Source organism: Cervus canadensis, chromosome 18, assembly GCF_019320065.1.
Source record: "Cervus canadensis isolate Bull #8, Minnesota chromosome 18, ASM1932006v1, whole genome shotgun sequence".
Taxonomy (NCBI): domain Eukaryota; kingdom Metazoa; phylum Chordata; class Mammalia; order Artiodactyla; family Cervidae; genus Cervus; species Cervus canadensis.
In genome coordinates, this window is record NC_057403.1 from 27,796,927 (window position 1) to 27,823,486 (window position 26,560).

Sequence of the window (26,560 nt, forward strand, 5' to 3'; positions counted from 1 at the left end):
GATGGGGGAGGATGTGGGAAACGTCTGTCAACTGCTCATATTTCTCTGGCCTGGACTGGGGGAGCCGCCTCTTGCTCAGCCCGCTGGAATACGGGACCTTTCCAGCGGCCCGACGGTCGGGTCGCACGACGGAGGCCGGGCCCTCCCCGCGGCGCCACACACAGTTGGCCGCTCCTCCACTCGAGGGCCAGCTCCAAGCCGCACGGCCCGGCGGCCCAGCCCAGCCCCCGCGCCCCTCCGAGCTCCGGGCGAAGCGCGGACAACGCGGCTCCGCCGCCGCCACTCCCCCCACATTCCAGAGGCCGCAGCGCCGTCTCCTTCCTCGCATTCCTGCCCCCACAAAGGAGTCCCTCCGCCCCCCGCACGGCCGCGGGGAGGAGGGGAGGCGGCCCGGCGCCTCCGAGCGCACATTCCTCCGCCGCGCGCGCCACCGAGCGAAGCGCCGCGGCCCCCGGACCGCGCGTGGCCGGCGGAGCGACCCCGGGCCCGGCGCCGGCCCCGCCCCGCCCCGCGCCCAGGGGTCCCGGGGCGGGCTCCGGGCTTCGGGCGGACGATGCGGCGGCGCGGCCGGAGCGGCGGCGGGAAGCGGAGGCGGAGGTGACGCGCCGGGGCCGGCGGGCCGGGCCATGCAGCGCTCCCGGGCGGCCGCGGACGAGGCGGCTCTGCTCCTGGCCGGGCTGGCCCTGCGGGAGCTGGAGCCGGGCGGCGACTGTCCGGGCCGGGGTCGGCGGGGGCCGCGGCCCGGGCCGGCGGACGAAGCGGCCCAGGCGTTGGGCCGCAGGGGGCAGGGCGGCGGCGGCGGTGGCCCCGAGGCCGGGGTGGACGGACTGAGCCGCGGGGAGCGAGGCCCGCGGCGCGCGGCGGCCCCAGAGCTCAGCGCGCAGCCGGCGGGCAGCCCACGGGCCAGCCTGGCGGGCTCCGACGGCGGCGGCGGCAGCGGCAGCGCCCGCTCCAGCGGCATCAGTCTCGGCTACGACCAGCGCCACGGCAGCCCGCGCTCGGGCCGCTCGGACCCGCGCGCGGGCCCCGGGCCGCCGTCGGTGGGCAGCGCCCGCTCCAGCGTGTCCAGCCTCGGCTCCCGCGGCTCGGCTGGCGCCTACCCGGACCTGCTCCTGCCCGGCGCCTGTCCCGCGCCGGCTCGCTCCCCGGAGCCCGCCGGGCCGGCCCCTTTCGCTCTGCCTTCGCTCCAGCTGCCCCCGGGCCGGGAGGGCGGCCCGAGCGCGGCGGAGCGGCGGCTGGAGGCGCTGACCCGAGAGCTGGAGCGGGCGCTGGAGGCGCGCACGGCGCGGGACTACTTCGGTGAGCGAGCTCGGCCGCGCCTCCCGCGCGCTTGGGCCCCGGGCCTCCGCTCTCCTCGTCGGGGGTCGAGGACGGCCTCCGGGTAGGCGGCCGGCTCGGTCGAGGAGAGCGCAGGGTGGGCCGGGATGCGAAAAGCGCGGCTCCCTCCCGTGGGGCTGGGGAGCCGGTGACGTTTGTTCCCGCAGATAGTGTGCGTGTGTTTGTGTGTGTGTGAACCACCAGGTCTGGGGCTTGTGTAGTACAGTGGCTTAGCGTGTGTGTGCGTGCGTGCGTGTGTGTGTGTGAACGAACTACCAGGTCTGGGGCTTGTGCAGGACAGTGGCTGAGACTCTGAGTCTCCGGGCCCGCAGTTCTGGCATCATCGGGATGCGTTGCTCCTGAGAGAAAAAGTCACGTTAATAGGCAGAATAAGCTATTCTCGAATAATTTCTTCTTAACCCTCGGTACTTGGCTTCAGCTCTTCGTACCCGGTGCTTTGTAATCAGCCGAAGCTGTTAGGCCCCCGCAGTCCCGGTGTCTCCCTTCCCTCAGCAGTACGGGCTGTGAACAGGGCAGGGAGGGAGGCGGCCGGCCAGATACCACCGGAGCCCACCTGACCTGAGGCTTTGATAATGGTGGCGGCTGGAGGTAGAGGCCGAGGGATGGAAGCCCACCCTGAGTGGGAGGAACTGAGCCGGTCTATCTGGACTGGGCTGCGTATATGGGATGTTTCCCAAGGGAACCCTACTTCACATTATTTGCAAAGATCATCAATCTCTGACAGCCTCCCTTGCCCAGTCTGACCTTGGCCCTTTGATCCCATCCTTTGGACAACTCTTGGGAGTCTTAGGCTGGAGGTTCTGAGAGGAGGCTTGGGGAGGGGCTTCCGTCCCTCCTTTACTGATAAGCAGGCACCTGGGTTTGGAGGGGGTGGTGGTTATCATGTCTGGGAATGATGCCCCTCCTGGGGTTTGTCTTTCATGCATTCATTCCAGCTGGCAGCTCTGGACTGCCCTGAACTGGATCTTGAGAGAGAAGGAGGTTGTAGATTACTAGTCAGTAGGGACATTCCAGCCAGAAGGAAAAATGTGGGCAGGAGGAAGCAAGTAAGGAAGTGGACGGTTCCATTAAGCTCCCAGGGCTGCAAAGAGGGGTCAGGTGGTCAAGGGAGTGTGTAGACCAGAGGGTTGTTCTGCCTTTGGGAGGGGACCTGTTCATCTTCGAGCATCATGGTGAGAATTTGTGGTCGGGTAGGTCCCATGGCTGCTGTCAGAAGGCCTGGGAGCAGGGTGGTGACTTAGGAAGCTGTTGTCTGTCATACCAGGTAGGTGCTAGGAGCAGAAGCTGAGTGCCTTCTGAAGAGAACAAGTTTCCAGCACTCTCTACTGGAGAAGCTACCCCTTTTTCCTGTCCCCATTCACTGCAGGGCCTGGGCAAGGGTGTGTTCTCTGGGCCTCTGAGTTTTTAAATTTCTTAATTATATATTTTTATTTTTAATTGGAGGATAATTGCTTTACAGTGTTGTGTTGGTTTTTGCCGTACAGCAGTGTGAGTCAGCCATAGGTATACACGTGTCCCCTTCCTCCTGAACCTCCTTCCCACCCCCACACCTTCGCATCTGTCTAGGTTGTCACAGAGCACCAGGTTGAGCTCCCTGTGTTATCCAGCAGCTTCCCATTATCTATCTGTTCTACATGTAGTAATGTATATGTTTCAGTGCTACTCTTTCGATTTGTTCTACCCTCTCCTTCTCTGGCTGGGTCCATAGGTCTGTACTCTGTGTCTGCGTCTCTATTCCTGCCCTTCTAATAGGTTCATCAGTACCATTTTTCTAGATTCCATATATATGAGTTAATATGTGATACTTGTTTTTCTCTTTTGACTTAACTTCACTCTGTATAACAGCCTCTAGATCCATCTACCTCATTGGAACTGGCTCAAATTCATTCCTTTTTATGACTGAGTAGTATTCCATTGTATATATGTAGCACAGTTCTCTATCCATTCATCTGTCGATGGACATCTAGGTAGCTTCCATGTCCTGGCTATTGGAAACAGTGCTGCAGTGAACATCACTCCTGAATTTTTGTGTGAAACTGAGGTGGCCAGACCTGGGCAAGTAGTGGGAGAAGTGAAGGGGCCAATGGGTCATCCTTTCTGAGGGCAACTGCTGTCACATGGGAGTGGGAGGTAACTGATGATATAGATCTTTGGGGGTTTTTTTCCCCCACACGGCATGGGGGAATCTTAATTCCCTGACTAAAGAATGAACCCACACCCTCTGCATTGGAAGCACTGAGTCTTAACTACTAGACTCCTGGGGGAAGTCCTGCTCTTTCTTTTTTAAGAGAAGTGAGATCTAGGTTACATTTTCCTGATTTTTAAAAAATATGAGCAGCTATTTACTTGAACTGCTAGTATCTTACTGCCTTTATTCCACCTTTTAGAGCTATAAATGCGGCAGTTTCATACACCTCAACTTGTATGAAAATAATGTAACATTTTACAACAGGAAGTCTGCAGGTAGCATAAGCTCAAGTGACCTCTGATAAACCTCACCCTCAGTGTGTCTCTTCCTCTCTGTCCATCCCTTTTTCTTGGCCCTAGAACCCACTCACCTCTTGGCCCTTCTTTGTATTTCATGAACATCTCTCCTGACCAGGTTCTGCTGTTATGAGCCAGCTAGCAGCTTCAGGATTTGCCTGAGGGTAAATCGTGGGTTTACTCCACATGCTGGATCTGCCTCAGCTCGGCTGTCTTCAGTTCTGACTGCAGCCTGTGTCTCACCAGTACCTCTGATTCCTCTAATCTCTGTCTGGCTCCGAGTCAGTGCTGCAGCCGCCTTTTCAGTTGCTGTGCTAGGCAACAGAGTCGTGGTCTTCATCCTCTTCAGGGTACCGCCTATCACCCTAAGCCTTGGTCAGCTCCATCTTTTAGTCCCTGAACAGCCTGCCTCTGTCCTCGGTGTTTTTTTTATTAAAGTGGTGCAAGCTCATATTAAAAAAATCAAAAGAGAACCAAAAAGCAAATAATAATAAGGTTATAACTTCTCCTCTTGCCCATCCTTCTGTTCTGCTCCCCAGGGGCAGCTGACTTCTGTCCCTTTCACTGAATATTTTGGTAACTTAGACAAAAACAAGGTCAGGTTTTCAGAGTTGATGGACAAGAATGAGGGTGTGAGGGTGGGTCATTTTCACTTTAGAAAGATAAGTCTGGCTGCAGTTTGCTGTAAGGAGACTGTTGAAACAGCAAGTGGAATGAGAATTGATGATGCTGAATCAGACCAGTGGGAGCGAGGGGAGGGAATGAAGTTTATAGTAGGAAACACAGAAACTGGATTCAGAGTTGGAGGTGAGAAAGGCAGGGTAGATCTGGATACTTCCCTAAACCTGGCTACACAAAAGTGCCGTTTCCTGAGCAGGAACCCAGAACTCTGTTCTGGGCCTGCGGTGGTCTGGGAGGTGGATCAGTGGCTCAGGAAAGGAATCTGGGCTGGGCAGGGTGCCAGGAGCCTCTTCAGGAGTGAGCAGTTGGGAGCAGATGGGACTTCCCCGGGGAAATGGGGTAAAGCCACGAGTGGAGACCTGCAGACACGGTGTGTTTGGCTTCCAAATTCTGAAAACATGAACGTTGATGATTTATTTCTGCGTGGAAAGTTTTCATACATAAATCCAGATTTCTAGCTTTTCTGGAAAAATCAGACTCTCTAGCAGGCCTGGTAGCTGTCAGTGGAGCCGATGGCCGTGACCTCCCCCAGCCATGCCTCTCTCCTCCATTCACCTGGGGCCTCATCAGCCACTTTTACATTCTTGCCTGGTTTGAGAGCATCTGCACTGACTGGCCCTTTCTTGGGGAGACTTAGGCATAGGAGGTCCAGGATTGAGCAAGGGAATACCCAGTAGAACTGGGAAAAGAGAACCAGAAAGCCAGGCGGGTGTAGGTCATATCCTGGGGACTTGAGAGGAGGGCCGCTGCTGGCAAGACCAGAAGAGGAAGTCCATAGAGCTCACCGTTAGGAAATGACGGGGTGTGGACTGAACTTTCTTTCTTGACTGGAGGGAGAGGGAGAATGGGGTAGCTGATGGAGGTTTGTTCAGGTGGGAGAGGCTCAACCATGCTAAATGTTAAGCAGAGAGATGTGCTCCTGCCAGAGGACTTAGAGTCCAGGGGACCCATCTTAGGCCCTTTGTGGCCTGGGAGACCTTGGGTGAGTCTGAGAGAGAAGCTCTGGTGTCTGGGTTGGCCACCTTCAGTCCAGGTCTCCAGGCGGGCTGGCCAGAGAGTCCCTTAAGCTCATGCTGGCCTTCGCCCTGGCATTGCTGGTCACCCCTCTCTTTACCACCCCTCCCTTGCCTGCTTAGCACCCCACACTAGGGTGGCCCCCAAGTCCACCTAGTTTTCCTTGCAGAGCAGCTTCCCTCCATTTTTTCCTTGAAACCTTTGCTCAGATATCACCTTGTCACTGGGGCCTTGTCTGACACCCTCTTTAAACTTTAAAAATCACACACTCAGACATATTCCTGTTTGTTCTGGCCACACTGCGAGACATGTGTGATCTTAGTTCATCGACTGAGGATCAAACCTGTGCCCCCTGCATAAGAAGTGCAGTCTTAACCACTGGACGGTCAGGGAAGTCCCTAGATATATTCTTTTTTTTTTTTTAATTTGGACCATTTTCAAATTTTTTTTAAATTGTTACAATGTTGCTTCTGTTTTATTTTTTGTTTATGTTTTATGTTGAGGGGGCAAGGCATGTGGGATCTTAGCTCCCCCACCAGGAATCGAATCCACACCCCCCTACACTGGAAGGCGAAGTCCCAACCACTGGACCTCCAGGGAGGAGCCCCTAGACATACTCTTAATCAGCCTTCTTTTCCTCCATAGCACTTTTTCCCACCTGAGATGTGACTTACCTGTTGTTTGTCTCCCTTCACTGGAATACAGGCTCCTTGGGGGTGGGAATTTGGTGCCTTGCAAAATCTCTGGCACCTAAACTATGCAGGGCATCAGTATCTCTGTGTGGACTGAACAAGAGATTAAACTGACATTATCATTCAATGAGGGAGGTGTGGCTGGGAGGGTCAGGGCTCCGCTTTCTTTGTGTGGTCTTCATTCTTTTTGGTTCATAGACGGCAGAAAGGAATTTCCCCCAGTCCGATAGCAGGTCAAGATGAAGGGGCTTAGAACAACTTTCTAGTCGTAAAGGTGTCCTTGTAATTTTGATGGCACAGACAGTGTCACTTAGCTCTGACTTGCCAGGTGCGCTGCTAAACTCTATGAATCCTCAGACAACGGTAGCAAACCCTAAGTAGTGGTACCCTTGTGTGTGTGTGTGTATGTATGTCTGTGTGGGTGTTAGTCGCTCAGTCATGTCTGACTCTTTGCGACCCCATGGACTGTAGCCTGCTAGGTTCCTCTGTCCATGGAATTTTCCAGGCAAGAATGCTGGAGTGGGTAGCCATTCCCTTCTCCAGGGGATCTTCCAGACCCAGGGATTGATTGGGTCTCCTGCATTGCAGGCAGATTCTTTACCATCTGAGCCACCAGGGAAGCCCTAATGGTACCCTTACTATCCCCATGTTAGCCGTTAGTAATGGGGCGATGGAGGACTCTGGAATTTCCCTTGCCCCAGATCCCATGACTGGGCAGCACGGGGACTGGGAGTCAGATGCATAGCTGTTCAAGTCCACAGTCATGGTGCTAACTGCTGCTCTCTCCTGCCTCTTCTTCCATAGGCATTTGCATCAAGTGTGGGCTTGGCATCTATGGAGCAAGGCAGGCATGCCAGGCGATGGGGAGCCTATATCATACTGATTGCTTCACCTGCAACTCCTGTGGTAGGTAACATTCTCCCCTTCCATCCCTCTTGCACTGTGAACCCCTTTGTGCCAAAGTTCCAGGCAGATGGATCACCCAGCTCTGGCCCAGGCTGGAGTGTGGAGGAGGCTGAGTCATGATGCCTTTCCTTCTGGCTTGGACTATTTGAGGGCCCTAGGCTCCTGAGAGATCTGCTGGACCCTGGGGGTGGGGATATGCGGGGACAGGGAAGAGCCTTTTGCTGGTCATAGGGAAAAGCTGCCCCTCTAACCCTTGTTTTTTGTCTTTTTTTTAAACGATTTATTTTTGGCTGCTTCAGTTCTCAGTTGTAGCATGTGGGGTCTTTGTTGTGGTGGGTGGGCTCTTCGTTGAGGTGCATGTGGTGCATGCGCTTCTCTTTGGGCTCCAGAGCAGCAGGCTCAGTAGTTGTTGCGGTACATGGGTTTACTTGCCCCGAGGCATGTGGGATCTTAGTTCCCAGACCAGGGATCGAACTCGAATCCTCTGCATTGGAAGGCAGATTCTTAACCACTGGGCCCCCAGCAACGACCCAAGATTTTTTTTTTTTTTTTTTTTGATGTGGACAGTTTTTAAACTCTTTATTGGATTTGTTACAATATTGCTTCTGTTTTATGTTTTGGTTTTTTTGGCCTCCATGCATGTGAGATCTTAGCTCCCCAACCAGGGACTGAACCCACATCTCCTGTGATGGAAGGGGAAGTCTTAACCACTGGACCACCAGGGAAGTCCTTGAGCCTTGTCTTTGGAACCTCTGTCCTTAGCAGGGTACTGATATCTCTTGGCTGCCTGGGTGGGGCTTGTGGAGCCAGTGATGTGCCTTCTGCCTGCCTATACACGGGCTAGTATTTTTTTCCCTGCAGTTTATTTTTTGTCCTGATTTTACACATGGTATAAAATATAAACATCATTTAACTTAAAGTTATAAAAAGTAACTATAATCCAACCAACCTAATAAATCTACATTCTTGATGTTCATATTGTTCTTTCATACTTTGCCCCTAAGCAGACATCTTTTATTTATTTACACAAAACATTTTAGTATTTTATATTATAAAAGTGTAATATGTGCCTAGTATTACGTCAAATAGTCCTGAGAAGCAATTTTTGCAATAGCAAAAAAGCACTTGTCTTCCTACCCCTGGTATCTCTCACTTGGTATTTTTTAGCAACTTCTTCTAGTAGACATCTCCATGTTCTAACAGTGCACACGGCTGTTTCTTGATGCATCAGTTTTAGAAATTATTTACTTGAGTTTTTTAACCATGTTTTACTTGAGTTTGCTGTGGTAAGTGAGGAATAGATTCTTTTTTTATAATTTTATTTCTTTATTTTTGGCTGTGCTTTGTTTGGGTCTTTCTTGCTGCATGGGCTTATCTCTAGTTGAGGCAAGCAGGGGCTACTCTCTATTGCAGTGTGTGGACTTCTCATTGCGATGACTTCTCTTGTGGAGCTTGAGCTCTAGGGCATGTGCGCTTCAATAGTAGCAACTCCCAGGCTCTAGAGCACAGACTTAGTTGCTCTGTGGCATGTGGAGTCTTTCTGGATCAGAGCTCGAACCTGTGTCTCCTGCATTGACAGGTGGACTCTTTACCACTGAGCCACCAGGGAAGCCCTCAGAATAGGGGCTGTTCTTATACTGACTGTTCTCCCTTCTCTCCTTCCATCTTCTCAGTATAGTCATCTTAAGTTGTGATTATATCAATAAACCAGGTTTATATTACTACATTATGTGACTTTATAAATGTTATTTACTGCAGAGCTAAGAATTACACTGTGATTATATCTTCTTTTTTCTGTAGTCATTTACTTTTCCTGGAGTTTTTTCTTCTTTAAACTTTTTTTTCTCCTTGCATTGTCTTGACTTTTATCTTTAGTTCTTTTTCCCCCCAGATGTTCCACTGTTGTAGGCATTCTTTTGAGTTCCCCTCTTAGGAGTCCCTGGCCTCTCTGTAGTCTGAGCCAGCTGTCCTCTGAACCCCTGTGGAGTGTTCATTCTGTACCTTCACGTGTATACTCTTTGGATTGAATCAACAGTCTCCACAAAGCTTTCAGCTGCAGGTAACAGGAAAACTGCTGAGGAGGCTTGAACTGTTAAGAATATTTCTTAACTCAGTGAACTGGGAGCCCAGAGATAGGACTGGCTTTAGGCTGGGAATGATCTAGTGGCCTCGGCCCTTTTGGCTTAGGCCAAAAGCTTGGCTGGGTTTCCCTTGTGTTTGGCTTTATCCTCAGGGCAACTTCTCTTATGAAATGTCTGAGGCAGCTTGAGACTTCCATTGCCACATCAATGGTCTGAAGAAAGAGTGGGCATTTCTTCTGGTCATGTTTTTGGGGTGGAGACACTTCTTTTCCAGAAAACACCTAGCAACAATCTTCTTGCATGTCATTGGCCAGATCATCTCACATGGATTCCTGAACCAACCCCTGTGGCTGGGGGGAGTGCTGTGATTTGATTGACTTTACTTGCCTGAGTATCCGAACCAACATAAAGGAAGAATTAGCTTTATACTAATCAGGCCCACCCATGGATAAGGGGGGTGAATTCAAGTTTCCCTTAAACACAGCAAGCTGTCTGAGGTAAGGCTGGATACTGAACACAACTTGGATAAGTAGGGAAGACTTGAAGCTGTGAAACCACCCAAAGAGTGTCCAGTGTTTTGCTTCAGTTATCTAAAGAAGGGCATGTGGGAGGTACATTTTCTGAATTCTGGTGTGTCTAAAATGCCTTTATTCTACCCTCACAATTTATAGTTGACTGAGAATAGACTTCCAAATTGGAAATAATTTTCTCTAAGCATTTTGTTTAGCATGTTGTTGTTTTTTTTTTTGTCCTTTTGGCTGCACCACACGACATGTGGGATCCAGGGGTGGAGTCCATGGCCCCCTGCAGGGGAAGTGTGGGGTCTTCACCACTGGACCACCATGGAAGTCCCGCACTAAGCATTTTGAAGTTGTAGATTTATCTTCCAGAAGCCATGGCTCCTGCTAAATTTTGATGCCATTCTGAGTCTCATTTTTGTGTGTGTGACCTGTTTTTTCCTTTTGAGAGTCTCAGGAAGACGGCTGTCATTGCTCTGGCTCTAATAGCCTCTGGAAAGGGCTGTGAACTGCACAGTTCCAGGCAGTGCCGTTTACGTAGATGCAGCAGAAATGGTGCTCTTGAAGTCGGGCAGTGCGGCAGCTGAGCTCAGGGTACTTTCTTTATGTTTGCTCTCGGCTTTGTGCCATTGGTTGTGCTGGGCACACACACAGAGTCCCGTCAGACTGGAGACTTGCCCTTCGGTTCTGGGAATTTTTTCTTGTACTATTTATTTTATTTACTCCTTTTTTTCCCCCTCTTGAATTAAATTCAGCAGTGTATGAATCAAGATAATATATTATAACCAAGTTGAGCCTATCTGAAGAATACTTGAGTATTCTTACACAGTATACAGTAGAAAACTCATTAATGTAACTCACCTCGTTAACAAAGAAGAAAAACTTTATGATCGTCTCAATAGGAGTAGAACAAGAGGTCAATAAAATCTGACATTCACATTTTTAAAAATAACTTTTGTTTGTTTATTTTTGGCTGTTCTGGGTTTCATTGCTCGTGGTTGCTCTCGTTATTCTCGGCAAGTGGGGGCTACTCTCTGGTTGCAGCGTGGGCTTCTCATTGCAGATGCTTCTCTTACTGTGCAGCACAGGCTCTAGGGCACATGGGCTTCAGTAGTTGTGGCTCCTGGGCTCTAGAGCACAGGCTTAATAGTTGTGGCACCGGGGCTTAATTGCTTCTTGGCATGTGGGATCTTCCTGGATCAGGGATAGAACCCATGTCTCCTGCATTGGCAGGTGGATTCTTTACCACTGAGCCACGTGGGAAGCCCTGACATTCAGTTTTGTTTTTTTTTTTAAAGTTTGTATATTTGTTTTATTTTGACTACATCAGGTTTCAGTTGCAGCAGGCATGATGTTTCGTTGTGGTGCGTGGACTATCTAGTTGTGGTTCGAGGGCTTAGTTGCTCTGTGGCATGTGAGAGCTTAGTTCCCCTATCAGGGATTGAACCCATGTCCCCTGGGTTGCAAGGCAGATTCTTAACCACTGGATCACCAGGGAAATTCCTGACATTTCAGATTTTAGCAAGTTAGAAATAAAAAGGAACTTTCTCAACCTGGTGAAAGTTGGTTACTAAAAATCTATGCAAACATCACACTCAGTGGTGAAATATAAGAAAAATGGACCTTTAAAAGAGGAAAGGACAAAGCCTGCAATCATATCTTCTATTCAGCATTGTACTGGAAGTCCTAGTCGTTGAACTAAGATAAGAAATACACCATATTCATGTAAATATTTATGAATATATCCATATTCATGTACCATTGAACATGGGTATATTCAATAGTGTTGAGATGCCAGTTTTTTCAAATTGATCTATAATGCATTGTAATTCCACTTAAGCAGGTTTTCATGAATTTGCCAGGCTAATTCTATAATTTGAATGCAAGAGCCAAAGGCTAAGAATACTAAGATGATCTTGACAAAGAGTAAGTTGGGAAGCTTCTACTACCAGGTGTCAATGTATACTGTATAGTTGGATTAGTAATTTCATGCGGTATTGGGGCAAGGATGGACAAATAGACCACTGGAACAGAGTGGAGAGTTTAGAAACAGACCCATGTCTGTGTGAAAACTTAATTGATGATAGAGATGGCATTGCAGGTGGTTCTGGGAAAAGTGGTTATCCCTATGAAATAATGAAATTAAATCCAAGTGGATCAAGTACCAAAATGTGTAAAGAAAAACGTGATAATTTTAGAAATAAGTATAGAAAATTACCTCTATCAATCTTTTGGTTAAGAAAGTTTTTTTTCCCACTCACAAAAATCACCACACTTAAGAAGAAGGGATTGACAAATTTGGCTACATTAGAGTTAAAAAACTGGATTTGTTAAAGAGACTGACTGTGAAGCATGTGGGAAAACAAACTGTATACTGCCACAATCATAACTTCCAAGGATCATTTTCCAGGGTATTTAAAATATTTCACATATCAATTAGGAAAAAAGTACAGATGATTTAAAGTGTTCTTTTATAGCTTGATGGGTGTAGGTATGAGTTTTATTTGTCCAGGATTCATTTTGACTCCTGAATCTGAAAACTGTCAATATGAGAACAATCTTAGCTATTTTATGTTCAAAAATTTCCTTCTTTCCCATTGTTTTTATTATTTACTTATAAAATTCAAATTAGAAATATTAGTCTTTGTCATTCTATTCTACTTTTCTCTTAGCCACTCCTTCATATTATCCATATCTCCTCTCCCTTTGTTGCACTGTTTCACTTCTTCAGATCTGTCTTCCAGAATCAGGAGTCTAGATCAGTGAACTTTCTTGTCAGCTGTGTGTAGCTTTAGTAGGTGCTGGTGGTTTCCATAGGAGACAAACCCAATTTATAATCCCACTGGCAGTGTATGAGAATTCCAGTTTTTCCTTATTCCTGCAAACACTTGGCATTGTCTTTTTAGCCATTCTGGTAGAGGTAGAGTGATATCTTTCTCTTTTTTTAATAAATTTTTTACTTGGAGGAAGATTGCTTTTCAAAGTTGTGTTGGTTTCTGCCATACTGGAGTGATACGTTAGTGATTTTACTTTGAATTTCTCTGATGAATACTGATGATTCATACACTTTTTCATGTATTTGTTGGTCATTTGAATGCCTTTGTGTGTAAAGTACCTGTTGAGTCTTTTACCCATTTTATAAAAAATCAGTTAATTAATTTTTGGCCATACTGGGTTTTCATTGCTGCATGGGCTTCTCATTGCAGTGGCTTCTCTCGTTGCGGAGCACAGGCTCTAGGGCACTTGGGTTCAGTACTTGCGGCTCTGGGGCTCTAGAGCACAGGCTCAGTAGCTGTGGTGCCCAGGCTTAATTGCTCCATGGGGTGTTGGATTTTCCCGGACCAGGGGTCAGACCCGTGTCTCCGGCATTGGCAAGTGGATTCTTTACCACTAAACAACCAAGGAAGCCCCTTTTTGCCCATTTTTAAATTGGGTTGTTTGACTTTTTCTTCATGATTTCTAGGAATTCTTTATGCATCTTGGATAAAAGTTCTTTTGTTGGTTATATGTGTTGTAAATTCTTTTCCTCACCTATTCTTGCTTCATTACTTTCTTCTTTTTTGGCTGCACCTCTCGGCTTTTGGGATCTTAGTTCCCCAGCCAGGGACAGAACTTGGGCCCTAGGCAGTGAAAGTGCAATTTTAACCACTGGACCACCAGGGTTTTCTAGTTTGTGATTGTGGAAGTCTGTCTGGGAATTCATTGAGGTGTGTTGTTGAAGGTGCATTCTCCTAGGGAATTTTTTTTTTCCCCACTTAACAATAGGACAGATTTTATTAGGGAATAATTCTCCAATAAAGTTGATACAGTTCTAAATTATGTTTTCCAGAAAACTTAAGGAATGTTTTAAATGTATGAGCAGGGGCAAATATATATTTTCTGAGAATTCTTATTACTTATGGATTTGTATTCATGTAATGTGTTGCAGTACCATCATTATTCTTTTGATGCACAAATTGTCTCAAATTTGGCCAGAGAAGTCCCTTCCCACTGGCTCCTATGCTCTTTTGACATGTACCCACTTTTTTCTTTGAAGACTTCTTTACTCTGGCACAGGATATACTCGGTTTATCTTTGTTTTTGTTTTTAATTGAGCAAAATTTACATACTGCTTAGCAAACAGATCTTAAGTATATAGTTCAGAGATTTAGCATAAGTATGTACATTTATGCAACTTACACCCCTAACAAAGATAATAGGAAAAAAACTGCAAGAAACTCTGTCTTGTCCTTTCTCCAGTTGATCTCCGTATGATTCCCCCATCATATCCTTTCAACCAGTGTTCCAATTTCTTTTTTGTTTTTTAATTTATTTTATTTTTTTTCAGTGTTCCAATTTCTGCCACCATACATTAGTTTTGTCTGTTCTAGAACTTCATTTAAATGCAATTAATATGTACTATTTTCTTTCTTTTTTTAAAGTTGTTCCCCACCCCCCTTTTTTTTGCTAAGCATTTTTGTTTTAAATCCATGTTGTTACATGTATCAGTAGTTCCCTCCTTTGTATTACTGAGTAAGATTCTGTTGTATGAATATATACCACACTTTGTTTTTCCATTTAACTGTTGGTAGATACTAGGTTGTGCTATGAACATTCTAGTACAGGTCATTTGTGGACAAATGTTTTCATTTCTCTTGGGTAGATTCCAGGGAATGGAATTTCTGGGTCGTAGGCTAAGTGTATGTTTAATTTCATAAGAGAATGTCAAACTGTTTTCCAAAGGGGCTGTATCATTTTAAACTCCTACTCGAAATGTAAGAGAGTTGGGTCATTCTACATATTAGCCAACAGCTGGTATTTTAGTCTGTTTAATTTTAGCCATTCTAATGGGTGTGAAGTGGTAGCTCACTGTGGTTTTAATATATATTTCCCTGAGAACTAATGAGGTTTAGGCATCTTTTTTCTTTTGTTTCTTGGCCATTTTTTTCTTCTTTTGTGAAGTCTATTCAAGTCTTTTGCCCTGTTTTTTTTTTTTTAATAATTTTTAATTTTGTTTTTACTCCCTTTTTATTTTGTTTTTAAAAATTTTTTGGCCTTGCCATGTACCATATAGGATCTTAGTTCCCCACCCAGGGATTGAATCTGCAGCTCCTTCACTGGAAGCTTGAAGTCTCAACCACTGGACTGCCAGGGAAGTTCCTCTTTTGCTCAGTTTTTAAATTGGGAGTTGTCTTTTATTGTTTAGTTCTAGGAATATATATGGTAAAATTTCTTTTTAGATGTTTTGTGAATATTTTCTTCAGGGTTTTTTTGTTTGTTTGTTTTATGGTTATTATTTTTGTGACATAAATTTTTCTGTCTCCCTTTAAGTTATGAAGATAGTCTCCTTTGTTTTTTTCCAGAAGTTTTAGGTCTCTCATTTTTATGTTTAGGTTGATGACTATTTCATCTTCTGTATGGTATGAGGTATTGAGTCTTATTTTTTTTTTTCCATATGACTGTCTGGTTGTTTCAGCACCATGTACTGGAAGGACTTTTGCTTTCCCACTTGCATGTTTCTTGAAATATTTATGGGTCTGTTTTTGGACTCCATTCTGTTCCACTGATCTTTTTGTCTCTCCTTACCAGAATATTACACTGTCTTGACTTCTGTAAATCTTAAAATAGATAATGTTAGTCTTCTTGTTTTGTTGATCTTTTCCAAGATTATTTTGGCTATTCTAGGTTCTCTGTGTTTCTATATAAATTAAAACATTGGAACATCAACTTCCACAAAAGAAAGAGTGCTGGGAACTTGATTGGGTGGCACTGAAATGTGCAGATCAATTGGGGCAGAATCAGTATGAGAACATTTGAAGCACGAAGATGGTTGTCAGGAACTGTGCAAGGTCTGAGATTTTTCTTTAGCCTGCCAGTGTTTCATGGGTGCTGGCTGAAGACACGACCCTCCTGGGGCAGATACTCACAGTACTGCAAGCAGCGTGAGCTTCACGTTTGCATTGGTTGTGTGTGTCCTCCTCAGTCCCACAGTGGTGATGTGGATACCAGGTGAGCGAGCGCTGCTTGTGCAGTGGGTCTGTATGTCATGGCTGAGGAACCCTGAGCTTAGGGAACCCCAGGATTTTATAATGGGCTGCCAGCAAAGCTGTCAGATTCTTCTCCCAGAGAAGCCCATTATCTTTATTAGATTGAACAGCAAACAGACTTGCCCTCTGCCGCAAAGGGAGATGCTGTCTCTGTCTTCTAAGCAGTTTGCTCCACAGATGTCCTGGATAATCTGGATATATTATCCTGGATATCCGTCCTGGATATCCTGAAAGATAATCTGGAATGAAAGCTACCAGCCCTGTGTTTGAAAGATGTGTTAAGAATGGAAGCAGTCCAATGGAGAACTGTCTTCCAACAGTGGTCTCTATTTATTAGCTCTTTTACAGTTTTTTCCAGCAAGCTTTGGTTTTACTGAGTCAAATCAGACACATCTTTCATTAAACTTATTCCTTAGTATTTTATGGTTTTTCTTCAGATGCTATTATAAATGTATTTTTAAAATTATAAGTTTATTTTCTAATCACTTGCTGCTAGATTATAAAAATATTTTTGGTTTTCATATACTGACCACCTTTACTACAACTTTGCTAAACACACTGATTAGTTTTAGTAGTTTTTTTTTTGTATATTTCTTATGATTTTTCTATATAACAAAATTGTCATCTGTGTTTAAAGACAGTTTTTGCCTTTCCACTTTTTTTTAAGCAATAATTTTCAGTTCACTAGATGAAACACTTGCAACATCATCTGCAGGAATGCAAAATAAGCCACCTATAGCAAATGATAAGGATAATGGGCAAAAAGGAAAAAGCATACATTGGAAAAGAAGCTTCTCTTGAAATTAAAAAATCAAACCATTATTATAAAGGAATTTACCAAGATCTGCTGTATTTCCCCCATCCCGTTTGCTGGAAGTCAACAAGAGCATCTAGCACTCTGTGTCCCTGTCAGAATCAGATCAGAGCATCCTAATGCAAAAACAAAAAAGAAAATCCCTAACCCCTCCCCCAAACCATAGAACTATAACTCCAGAGTTCAAATTCAAAAAGGAGAGTGCACTGTCTAGCACTTCTAGTATACTGTTGAATCCTAAGGGTAAAAGTGAAAAAAATATTTAACTATTACGTCTGATGTTAGCTGTGGGGCTTTTGTAGATGTGCTTCATCAGGTGGAGGAGGTTCCCTCTTGTTCCTGGGTAGGGATTGTCATCTCCTGACTAATGGGAATGCCTCTCATAGCTGCTGGTGGGTCTGCTGGGGCTGTGGTTTGGATTTGACAAGTGTGCCTTTTTCTTTTAAAGTTTTTTTTTTTTTTTCCAATTTATTTAAACTAAAAAAATATCACATCACTCATTTTTCTTATCCCCAACCCCCTGTGTCTTGGAACAGCCAAACTTTTCTCTGTATCTATGTTCTTGTGGTTTTTTTTTTTTAAAGATTCCCTGTATAAGAGCGGTCATAGTGTATTTCTGTTTCTTTGTCTGAGTTAGTTTCACTTAGGATATAATACCTTCCAGGTGCATACATGTTGTTGCAAATGACAAGATTTCATTTTCATTCTTTGTCATGGCTGAATTTAATAATAATATTCTAGTGTGTGTGTGTGTGTGTCAGTTTCTTTATCCGTTGCATCCATCAGTGGATGCTTAGGTTGTGTTCATATCTTTGTTATTGTAAATAATGCTGTAGTGAACATAGAGATGCAGATAACATTTTGAATTAGTGTTTTCATTTTCTTTAGATAAATTCCCAGAAGGGGAATTGCTAAATCATATGTTAGTTCTATTTTTAATTTTTTGAGGAACCTCCATATTGTTTCCCACAGTGGTTGTCCCAATTGACATTACATTCCCACCAACAGTGTATAAGAGTTCCCTTTTTTCTACATATTAACCAGCGCTTGTTATTTCTTGTCTTATTGATAATAGCCATTCTAACGGATGTGAGGTCCTTTGTTGTAAATTGATCGACTATATATGTGTGTGTTTATTTCTGGGCTTGCTGTTCTGATTCATTGATCACTGTGTCTGCTTTTATGCCAACAGCATACTTTTTAATTACCATAGCTTTGTGATACAGTTTGAAATCAGGGAGCATGGTACCCCTAGCTCTGTTCTTTTTTCTCAAGGTTGCTGTGGCTGTTTGGGATCTTTTGTGTTTACATATAAGTTTTAGGATTATTCTATTTCTGTGAAAAATACCATTGGAATTTTGATAGGGATTGCACTGAATCGATAGATTGCTTTTGGTAGTATGGACATTTTAATAATACTGATCTTGCAGTCCATGAGCATAGAACATTTTTCCATTTGTTTGTGTCTTCTTCAGTTTCTTTTATTAATATCTTATAGTTTTCAATATACAGGTCTTTTACCTCCTTAGTTAAGTTTATTCCTAGATATTTTGTTCTTTTTGATACAATTATAAGTGGACTGTTTTCTTATTTTCTCTTCCTGATAGTTCATTATTAGTTAAAGCAACACAACACATTGTTGTGTGTTGATTTTGTATTCTGCAACTTTACTGAATTCATTTATTCTAACAGTTTTTGATGGAGTCTTTTGGATTTTCTGTATATTTCATCTGCAGATACTGATAGTTTCACTTCGTCCTTTCCAATCTGGATGCCTTTTATTTCTCTTTCTTGCCTAACTGCCCGGGCTAGGACTTGCAATAATACTGTGTTGAATAAAAGTGGTAAAAGTGGACATCCTTGTCTTGTTCCTGATCCTAGAGAAAAAACTTTTTAACTTTTCACCATTGTATATGACATTAGCATGGACTTCTTATATATGTCCTTTATTATGTTGAGGTATGTTCCCTCTGTACCCATTTTATTGAGAGTTCTTGTTATGAAAGGATATTAAATTTCATCAGATGCTTTTTCTGTATCTATTGAGATGATTACAGGATTTTTATCCTTTATTTTGTTAATATGATGTATCACACTGACTGATTTGTGAATGTTGAACTATCCTGGCATCCTTGCAATAAAGGATACCTTTTTTTAATATATTGGGCTGCTTTACCTGGTGAGAGTTGTACTTCTAATGTTTTTAGCTTAAGAAATTTATTCTGCGAAGTCTGCTCTTAAAGCAAATGTTTTTTTTAAAATTATCAGAACTTCAATTTACATTTGATAAACAGGTCTTCACATATTTGTTACGACAACTTCTTACGACAATTTTGTCAACAACATATTCTTAATTTTTAAAAACTATTAATTAGTGTAATGATAATAACATAACATTAGAGGGAAATTTAAAAATTTGTCTGCAGTCCATTTCTCATCTGTTGGAGGAGGGTGCTGAGAAATGGCGGCAGAGACATCATCCCTGGTTCCAGTGGCCCAGGGACCCCCTTCTCTACCCTCATCCTTGCAGGGAGACGACTTCGTGGGAAGGCATTCTACAACGTGGGTGAGAAAGTGTACTGCCAGGAGGACTTCCTGGTGAGTCAAAGCTGTGCCCTGGCTGGTGCCTTGGGTGGGAGCAGGGGCAGGGACCCTCCTGAGTCTCATGGAGACCTGAGGCCAGGAGGTGGATGCTGGCTGGGCAGCGAGTGCCCCTTTGTCACATAACATCCTGGATCCTGTGTCCCCCTCCCAGTACTCCGGGTTCCAGCAAACGGCTGACAAGTGTAGCGTGTGTGGACACCTCATCATGGAGATGGTGAGAACCTCCCCCAGGCTCCTGGAGCCCCTCTGACATGCGCGCAGTCTGAGGACCCCACCCTTTCACCTGTTGGAGACCTGCCAGGGGCTCAGAGCCAGCGTGTCTTCTGGGGGCTGTGCTGAGCCTTCACCTGCACTGACCCTTCAGTGCCTCCTGCCCCCAGATCCTGCAGGCCCTCGGGAAGTCCTACCACCCAGGCTGCTTCCGATGCTCGGTATGCAATGAGTGCCTGGACGGGGTGCCCTTCACTGTGGACGTGGAGAACAACATCTACTGTGTCAGAGATTATCACACGTGAGTAGCCGGCGCTGTGGAGCAGTGTCACTCCCGTGGTTCCTCTGCCTCCCCTGGGAGCATTTTTCCAGCCTGCTTGTCTGTGTTCTCCATTCTTGGCCTGTTCACTTCCTGCCTCCACTGTGTGCTCAGTGGTTGAGCATGGATCTCTGCCTGGAGCCATCTGTCCCTGTCCTCTCTTCCCCTTGCCTTTGCCTACACCCCCTTGCTCCTAGGGGTTTGAACTCTCAGATGCCCCACCTCGTGTGTCTCTGCTCCAGTGGCCAGGCTGGGACTTTTCTGCCTGGAATGGGAACTTGGGGTCTCTGCAGAGTCTTTTTCCTTCCTGTCTGGTACCCATGTGACTAGGCAATCCATTCTTCCTTGCTGTGGCTCCAGGCTCCGCTCTCAGACCTCTGGTCCTGTGCTGCTGCCTTGCATGGGGGTGGTGCTAGGCATTGGTTCCTGGTACTCAGTGTGGAGCCAGGCTTTTGCAGGGTCTCAGCTAGGAGAGGCCCAAACCTGGACATTAAGGGGCAAAGACTCAGGAAGCATGAGGGAGAGGCCAGGGCAGAAGCCATCTGGAGGCGGTGATGGGCTGGAGGTGAATTGGGGAGCCACAGAAAAGGCCAGTGCTGAGAAAGCATGGCAGAGGATGCTCCTACCTCACTCTGTCCACACAAGGAGCGGGGGCCTGTTGTTTGGGCCACATCATGGGCTACTATGGGTGGACCTGTCCTCATGCCCTTGACCTCCAGTCATTCAGCTGGTTACTTCTGGTTTCCTTTATTCCTCCAGGGTGTTTGCACCAAAATGTGCCTCCTGTGCCCGTCCTATCCTCCCTGCACAGGTAGGAACCACTCACCTGGAGATGATCAGGTGCCTGGCCCTGCTGGTCCTGCTCGGGTGGGCCCCAGGTCTTAAGCCCTGGTGGGAGGGACGAGCAGGTGCTCCTGCCCCATCGCCCTGTGGGCAGAAGGATGTGTATAGGAGGGGGACCACCCAGGGCGCACAGGGTGCAAGTGTTCCCGCATGAATTAGAGGGACATGGTGGCCCCTGCTTCTCAGCTGGCCCCCTGCCCCCTCAGTGCCATTGCCCATCCATGTCAGGACTGTCCCCCAAATCCGTGAGCTCGCAGCGGAGTTGGTGGGAGGAGCAGATGAAGAGAAGGGTGCAGTCTGTGCAGGAAATGACCTTCGGGGGTGCGGCTCTCGGCACTGGGTTTCCTCACATGCTGGCTCTGTCCCAGCCTACCGTGTCTAGGGAAGCAGGACTGGCAGTGGTCTTTCCTGACTCCAAAGAACCGATGCCCATGTGGTGGCTCTCATCAGCAAGTGTGCATGCTGTCAGCTGCAGGTGTGGGAGGAAGCCTACGGCACACACACATCCATCGGTGTGCACCCACCAATGCCTGTTCCGGCCCCATGGAAGCACCCGTGTCAGTGCTCACACGGGTGTGAAAGCATAGCCCCCATGACAGGAGCACGTGTAGGTGTGTGCCCACCACATAGTTTGCTTCACACCCTGTTTCTTCTTCCAGGGCTGTGAGACAACCATCCGTGTGGTGTCCATGGACAGAGATTACCACGTGGAGTGCTACCACTGTGAGGTGAGCCCGGGTCCCCCAGAGGGCTGGTGGCTGGGGCAGCCCCCCTCCTACACATACCTCGTCCTCCCTAGGTGTTCTACGGGCCTACCTCTTTTTAATATTTCTTTGGCTGCCCTGGGTCTTAGTTGCAGCAATGTCTAGTTCTCTGAACAAGGATCAGGCCCCCTGCATTGGTACCACAGAGTCTTAGCTACTGGACCACCAGGGAAGTCCCCTACTTCCTCTTATGGTTTTACCGCATGATGCCTATCCTCCCCTCAGTGAGCTCTCTCCCTCTGCCCCGCGCCCCCCCCCCACCCCCAGGATATAGTCTCTCTCAGCCCATTTCTCATTCAATCAAATTATTTCCTCAGGATGTACAGTGTCGGGGTGTTGTGGATATAGAGAATAAAGACAGTCTGTACCCTCCAGAGAGACAAGTACTCAGGCAGTATTTAACAGGGTCATCACTGCTATCAAGGGGAGTTTTCAGAGCACCTAGGATGCCTTGGAAAATCAAGGAAGACTTTCTGGGGGAGGTGACACTCAAGCTAAGACTTGAAAGATGAATCAGAGCTAGCCAAGGAGGCAGGGAGAAGGGCATTTCCAGGAAACGGAAGCAGAATTGCTAAGGTGTGAAGATGTGTTGTTTTGTGTCACTGGAGAAGTTGGCAGGATGATGAAAGGCCACTTGAGCTAAGAAGCCTGCAGTTATCCTGAGGACAGTAGAGAAGGATTGAAAAAGGATGACATGATGTCATTGCGATTTTAGAAAGGGTGTTCACCTTGCCATGCAGAGAATGAATGGAGAAGGACGGGGAAGGGGCTGGGGTTCCCTGAGGACACTGGTGGAGTGAAGGTTGTGACCCTGGGTTCCGGGAAGTAGACGGAGTGTTGGTTAGATAGTACAAGGGACTGGATTTGGTCAATGACTGGATGTGTGAATTTAGGGGTTGGGAGGTGAGAGTGAGGACCCCAGGAGAATGAGTGAAGGTAAGAAGAGGAAGGCATAAAATGTTCTCACTTTTGGTAGCTAGAGACATCTGAACGGAGATATCCAGGAAGGAGGCGGATGTGCTGGAGTATGAAGACTCTGGTACCGCTGTATGAAGATGTGGTGCCGCTGTCTCTCTGGGGAGACCCCTGGACAGGAACTGGGGTCTCCAGGCCCCCTTCTCGTCCCCTCTCCCTGGTGTGTGGTGGTTAGTAGCAGGCCCAGTCAGGGGGCTGTGGCCAGACAGGACATCTGGGATCTGGGCTGTTTGGGACATGAGGCTCCTTGGCAGCAGTCCAGCTTTGTAATCTGGTGGGGGCAGGGCAAATATTAGTCTCAGGGCCTTTGGGTAACAAGTGTCAAACCTGCCAGGCTGGAGTTCAGCCCTGAGTGCAGTGAGTGTGACCAAAGGGGCCTCTTTGGGATAGGTGACAAAAGGAAGGAAAAAATTGTTCACCTGGTGCCTCACTGTAGCTCACAGCACACTATCTTCCATATCTGACCTTCACATTTCCTGTCATTTATTTAAACACGAATCACGTAGCTTGTTAAACAAGAGAAAATTAGCCCATAATATATCCTGCAGTGGTAAAATGGTAAGATAAGGGACAGAAAACAAAACTCCTTGTTTACTTGATGTTTTCAGTTCTTCTGTTCCATTATCTCTTAAGGCCACTCAAGTCAGCCATTTGACCTTCTCCGTTTCCCAAGGTCACCAGTGACCCTCATGTGGGGATCCAGGAGACGATTCTCAGTTGTCACTGCCCTAAGCTTGCAGTAACTGTCCTAGACTCTTCTCTCCTAGTCGCCCTCTTCACTGTGCCCTTAGGACAGGTTGTTTTTGCTTTGCCTCTTCTATTTTCCCCTGAAATCTGGGCTCTGGTTCTCTTCTTTCCTCTCATAAAGTTGGAGCTTCCACAGCTCAGCTATTCTCTTCCCTTTCCTAGTTAACTGCACTCCCTGTGAGAAACTCCTGTGGCTTTGTAAGAACTGTCACATTTTTATGCTGATGCCCCCATTTACTGCCCAGCCCTGACTCCCAGACTCCAGGCTAGTGTCCAACTATCTCCGTCCTGACTGGCTCCTTTGGTTGTGTAGGAGGTTCTCCAAGTCGGGGTGTCCCAACACTGGGCTCCTGAACCCCTCTCCCACAAAGAGTAAAGGCCAAAGTCCTCTGGAGGGTGGGCAGGGTCCTAACAGATTGCTGATGCGCCTCTCCCTTGCTTACCCTGGAGTCGGGGCTGTGTTCTTCCCTAGGACTGCGGGCTGCAGCTGAGCGGGGAGGATGGACGCCGCTGCTACCCCCTGGAGGGCCACCTGCTGTGTCGCCGATGCCACCTGCGGCGCCTCCGGCCCGGGCCACTTCCCTCACCTGCTGTGCATGTCACGGAGCTCTGAGCCGGGGCTGAGAGCCCGACCCTGGGGTTGTGTTTGTGCTTGCACGAGCCTGCGGTTTTGTGTGCGTCCCCATGCGTGCGTGGTTTTACGTAGAAGCGCGCATGTTTTTCTGCGCAGGCGCGTGTTTTCTGCGTTCGCGCGTGTTTTTCTGTGTAGGCACATTTTTGCGTGCACGCTAGCGACGCGCGACCCAGGTCAGTGCCAGAGCTTTGTGTCAGGGTGGGCGCGGCGGCGGGCTCCCACCCCACCTCTATACCCACCAGCCACCGAGCTGCTGTCCGAGGGGCCGGCCCCGCGGCGAAGCTATTAATATTTATTCACCGTCTGTGCCTCCTCAAGCCGCTTTTTTTCTTCCAGGCCCTGCCTGCTTCCCGCCCTTCCCCCCACCAGCGGCTTTCCCTTTCGGGACCCCCTGTGCCCGGTAGCCTCATGAGGGGGGGGGGGGGCGGGTAGGCTCCCAGACCGGCTCTGGGTCGCATAGCTGAAGAGGGCCGTTACCACGTGCAGGGGTGCGGGATACACGGCCGCCGTCCTCCGACTGGCCTTGGGGCAGGAGCCAGTTTCCCTGAAGCGAAGGGGTCTGGGATCCCCTTCTAGAACGCCCGGGGGTTGGGTGTGGTTTGGCAGGCGGGGGTTTGGGGAAGGGCACGCGTATTTGTCTCCTAAGCGCCTTGCCTGCTGGTTGGGTGGGAAGGGCTCGTTGTTTGGGTGGGGTCGCTGGAGGGGGTGAGGAATGACCCTCCTCAGGGAGTAGGGCCTGCGAAGGACCCCAGCCTTTGGCCTTTGGTCACTGCGGGTTTTGGTCACCCGGATTCCGATGGGTGTTTTCAGCCGTCATCTCGCCCTGGGCTCCTTTCCAAGCCCTCCCTTCCTCAGCCTCGCGAAAAGAACGCCTTCTCACGCAGAATTCCAGTCACAGGTCTCGGTCAAGAGAGACCGCGAGGGGGCGCCCTGCCCACTTGTTGCAGGAAAGCACTGTGTATTAGGCTCCACGACAAAAAGCATATAAGTTGACTTAAATTAAGTTTTTCCTTTGAGAATATTTTCATTTTCTTTAAAAGAATATAGTTTTCTTTTAAAACCTTGGTCCACGGTTGTTATTTCTTAGGAGAATCACAAGCTCAAAAATGTCTAATTTGTATATCATACAGCTAGTGTTCAAGTGGTAAAAAAAAAAAATTGTAGTTTGACTATGTTTTTGTATAAATTCCTCTGAAATCTCAGGCTTTTGACTAGCGTGGGGTTTTGTTTGTGTCAGTGTCTTGAGAGCGGTGACTGAAATGTGGTATGTGGAAATGTAGATTTTTCTTTTTTTTAATCCTCTGAAAGACACAGCATTGGGAAGCTTGGACTTCTCATTCATTCCTCATGTTGGATTTGCACTGGTGGGTAGCCAGGGCAGACCCCTGCGGCTGAGAGACCCCCTAATCAGGATAACCATCACAGTGATTTTCATGGAATACTTTAAGTCCACTTGTTCCTATGAGAACTGAACCACCTCCTCTTGACCACTGTTCTTATCAGGTGTGAGATGTAAGATCTCTGTTGTAGGATTATTCATCTGGGAGAGCCCAGCTGTAGGAAGTGAAGGTTGTCAGGAGTGCCCATGGGGATAGGTAGGAGGGGAAGTGGCAGCCATCAGGGTCCAGCTAGTCTGAGAACTGGAGCCGGGAGGCCCCCTAGTGGGCGGAGGGCACAAGTACATGGTGAGTTTGGGGATTGTTATTTTAACACAGAGGTGTGTCTCCTGAGGAAGGGGCTTCAGAAGGATCAAAGTGGCTTCTTGGAGGAGCCGATCTCAGTGGGGCAGGTGAGAGTAAATTCCTGGGATGGGTGGCTGTTTCTGGGTTTCTCTTCCTTCTGAGCTGGGCTGCTTTTGCTTTCTAGCCCATTATTGCAAAGCTTTTCTGACTGCTTCCAGTGTCAAAGCTGCTTTGCCCTGGGTTTCTCCTTATTGCAAGTGCAGCTTGTGTCTTTTCTCTTCTTTTGTATCTGCTGTGGAGGTGATCCCCATCATTGCTTTCCACACCTGCTCTGTTTTGGTTACTACGCTCCCCCACACAGATGAACCAAGTCATCACAGCATGGAGCCCCCTTCGGGTTCATGTGCCAGACTTTATCAAAAGTCAGAGCCAAGAGAATGCATCTCTAACTGCTCTTTCTCTTTGGGCTCCAAATACAGAAGCCCTGTATTGGCTTCTCCCATGGCTGGTGACTGCTACCATCCCTTTAGCCCCAGAGCCTTTGCACACGAAGGTCACTCTGCCTGGATCCACTCCCTACCCAGTACTTTAATTCCTGATCAGAACCTGCCAATCTCAGCTACACAATTAAGCCAGGCTCCCAGGTATTAACATTTCACCAGACACCCAGAATTTAGGGCCCTGGTCTATAAGCTCTTTTCTGGGAGAAGCATCTTCTAGTTCATTGTCAGGAGTTATGCTGACCTGATGGCTGTGGAACTGAGGAAGCAGTATGAGAGTTAGACTCTGAGGCAGGTAGATCACCCGTGATCTTATAAGGCAGGGTGCCAAACCTACCTGCCCTTAGAATGTCTCCCCTGATGTTGACACCTGGTGACACCTCTAACTGTACTTTTGTTAGCTGCTGAACTTTCATCTACAGAGAGAATAAGAATTCTCTTGATGTACATCTCCTCACTAGAGGGTGGAGACACTCTCCAGGCCAGAGTCTGTCTGAGTTGTTCACTCTTATCTTCACAGTGCCTGGCTTGTGGTTGTTACTGCAGCTTGAGCCAGACCCAGTCCTGACCTTTAGAGTCTCAATTGAGGACCTTTCCCTCACTGATTTGCACCAAGTACAACCTGAGTTGCCAAATGAAGGAGTCACAGGTGGGATAAAAGCACAAAAACAGGTTTCCACAAATACTATACATGCTGCACATCAAGTGTGTGTCCCAGGAAGTACACA

General features: G+C 47.3%; 1 protein-coding gene and 1 pseudogene across 4 annotated transcripts; both read left to right on the forward strand.

Annotated features, from left to right (window-relative positions):
• On the forward strand, positions 1-24,852 carry LOC122420122 (WT1 interacting protein). Of its 4 annotated transcripts, none has more exons than XM_043434880.1 (8): positions 16-1,299; positions 7,014-7,115; positions 19,085-19,152; positions 19,310-19,372; positions 19,539-19,669; positions 20,447-20,498; positions 21,190-21,258; positions 23,467-24,852. In XM_043434880.1, the coding sequence occupies exons 1-8, from the start codon at positions 627-629 to the stop codon at positions 23,638-23,640; spliced, it is 1,332 nt and encodes a 443-aa protein (XP_043290815.1). In that variant the 5' UTR covers positions 16-626; the 3' UTR covers positions 23,641-24,852. The 4 variants fall into 4 exon arrangements, with proteins under 4 accessions (XP_043290817.1, XP_043290818.1, XP_043290815.1 ...); XM_043434881.1 differs by having other exon boundaries at positions 28-1,299; positions 23,489-24,852; XM_043434882.1 differs by lacking the exon at positions 20,447-20,498 and having other exon boundaries at positions 1-1,299; positions 23,467-23,563.
• Positions 24,447-26,560, forward strand: part of LOC122421293 — a 12,835-nt pseudogene continuing 10,721 nt past the window's right edge.

What these genes read in the sequence shown, in the direction of transcription:
- LOC122420122 (XM_043434882.1), top strand. Translation starts at nt 12, where the DNA reads ATGTGGGAAACGTCTGTCAACTGCTCATATTTCTCTGGCCTGGACTGG. An exon ending in CACGGCGCGGGACTACTTCG is followed by an intron (nt 1,300 to 7,013) that starts GTGAGCGAGCTC and finishes CTTCTTCCATAG; the next exon opens with GCATTTGCATCAAGTGTGGG. An exon ending in GACACCTCATCATGGAGATG is followed by an intron (nt 19,373 to 19,538) that starts GTGAGAACCTCC and finishes TCCTGCCCCCAG; the next exon opens with ATCCTGCAGGCCCTCGGGAA.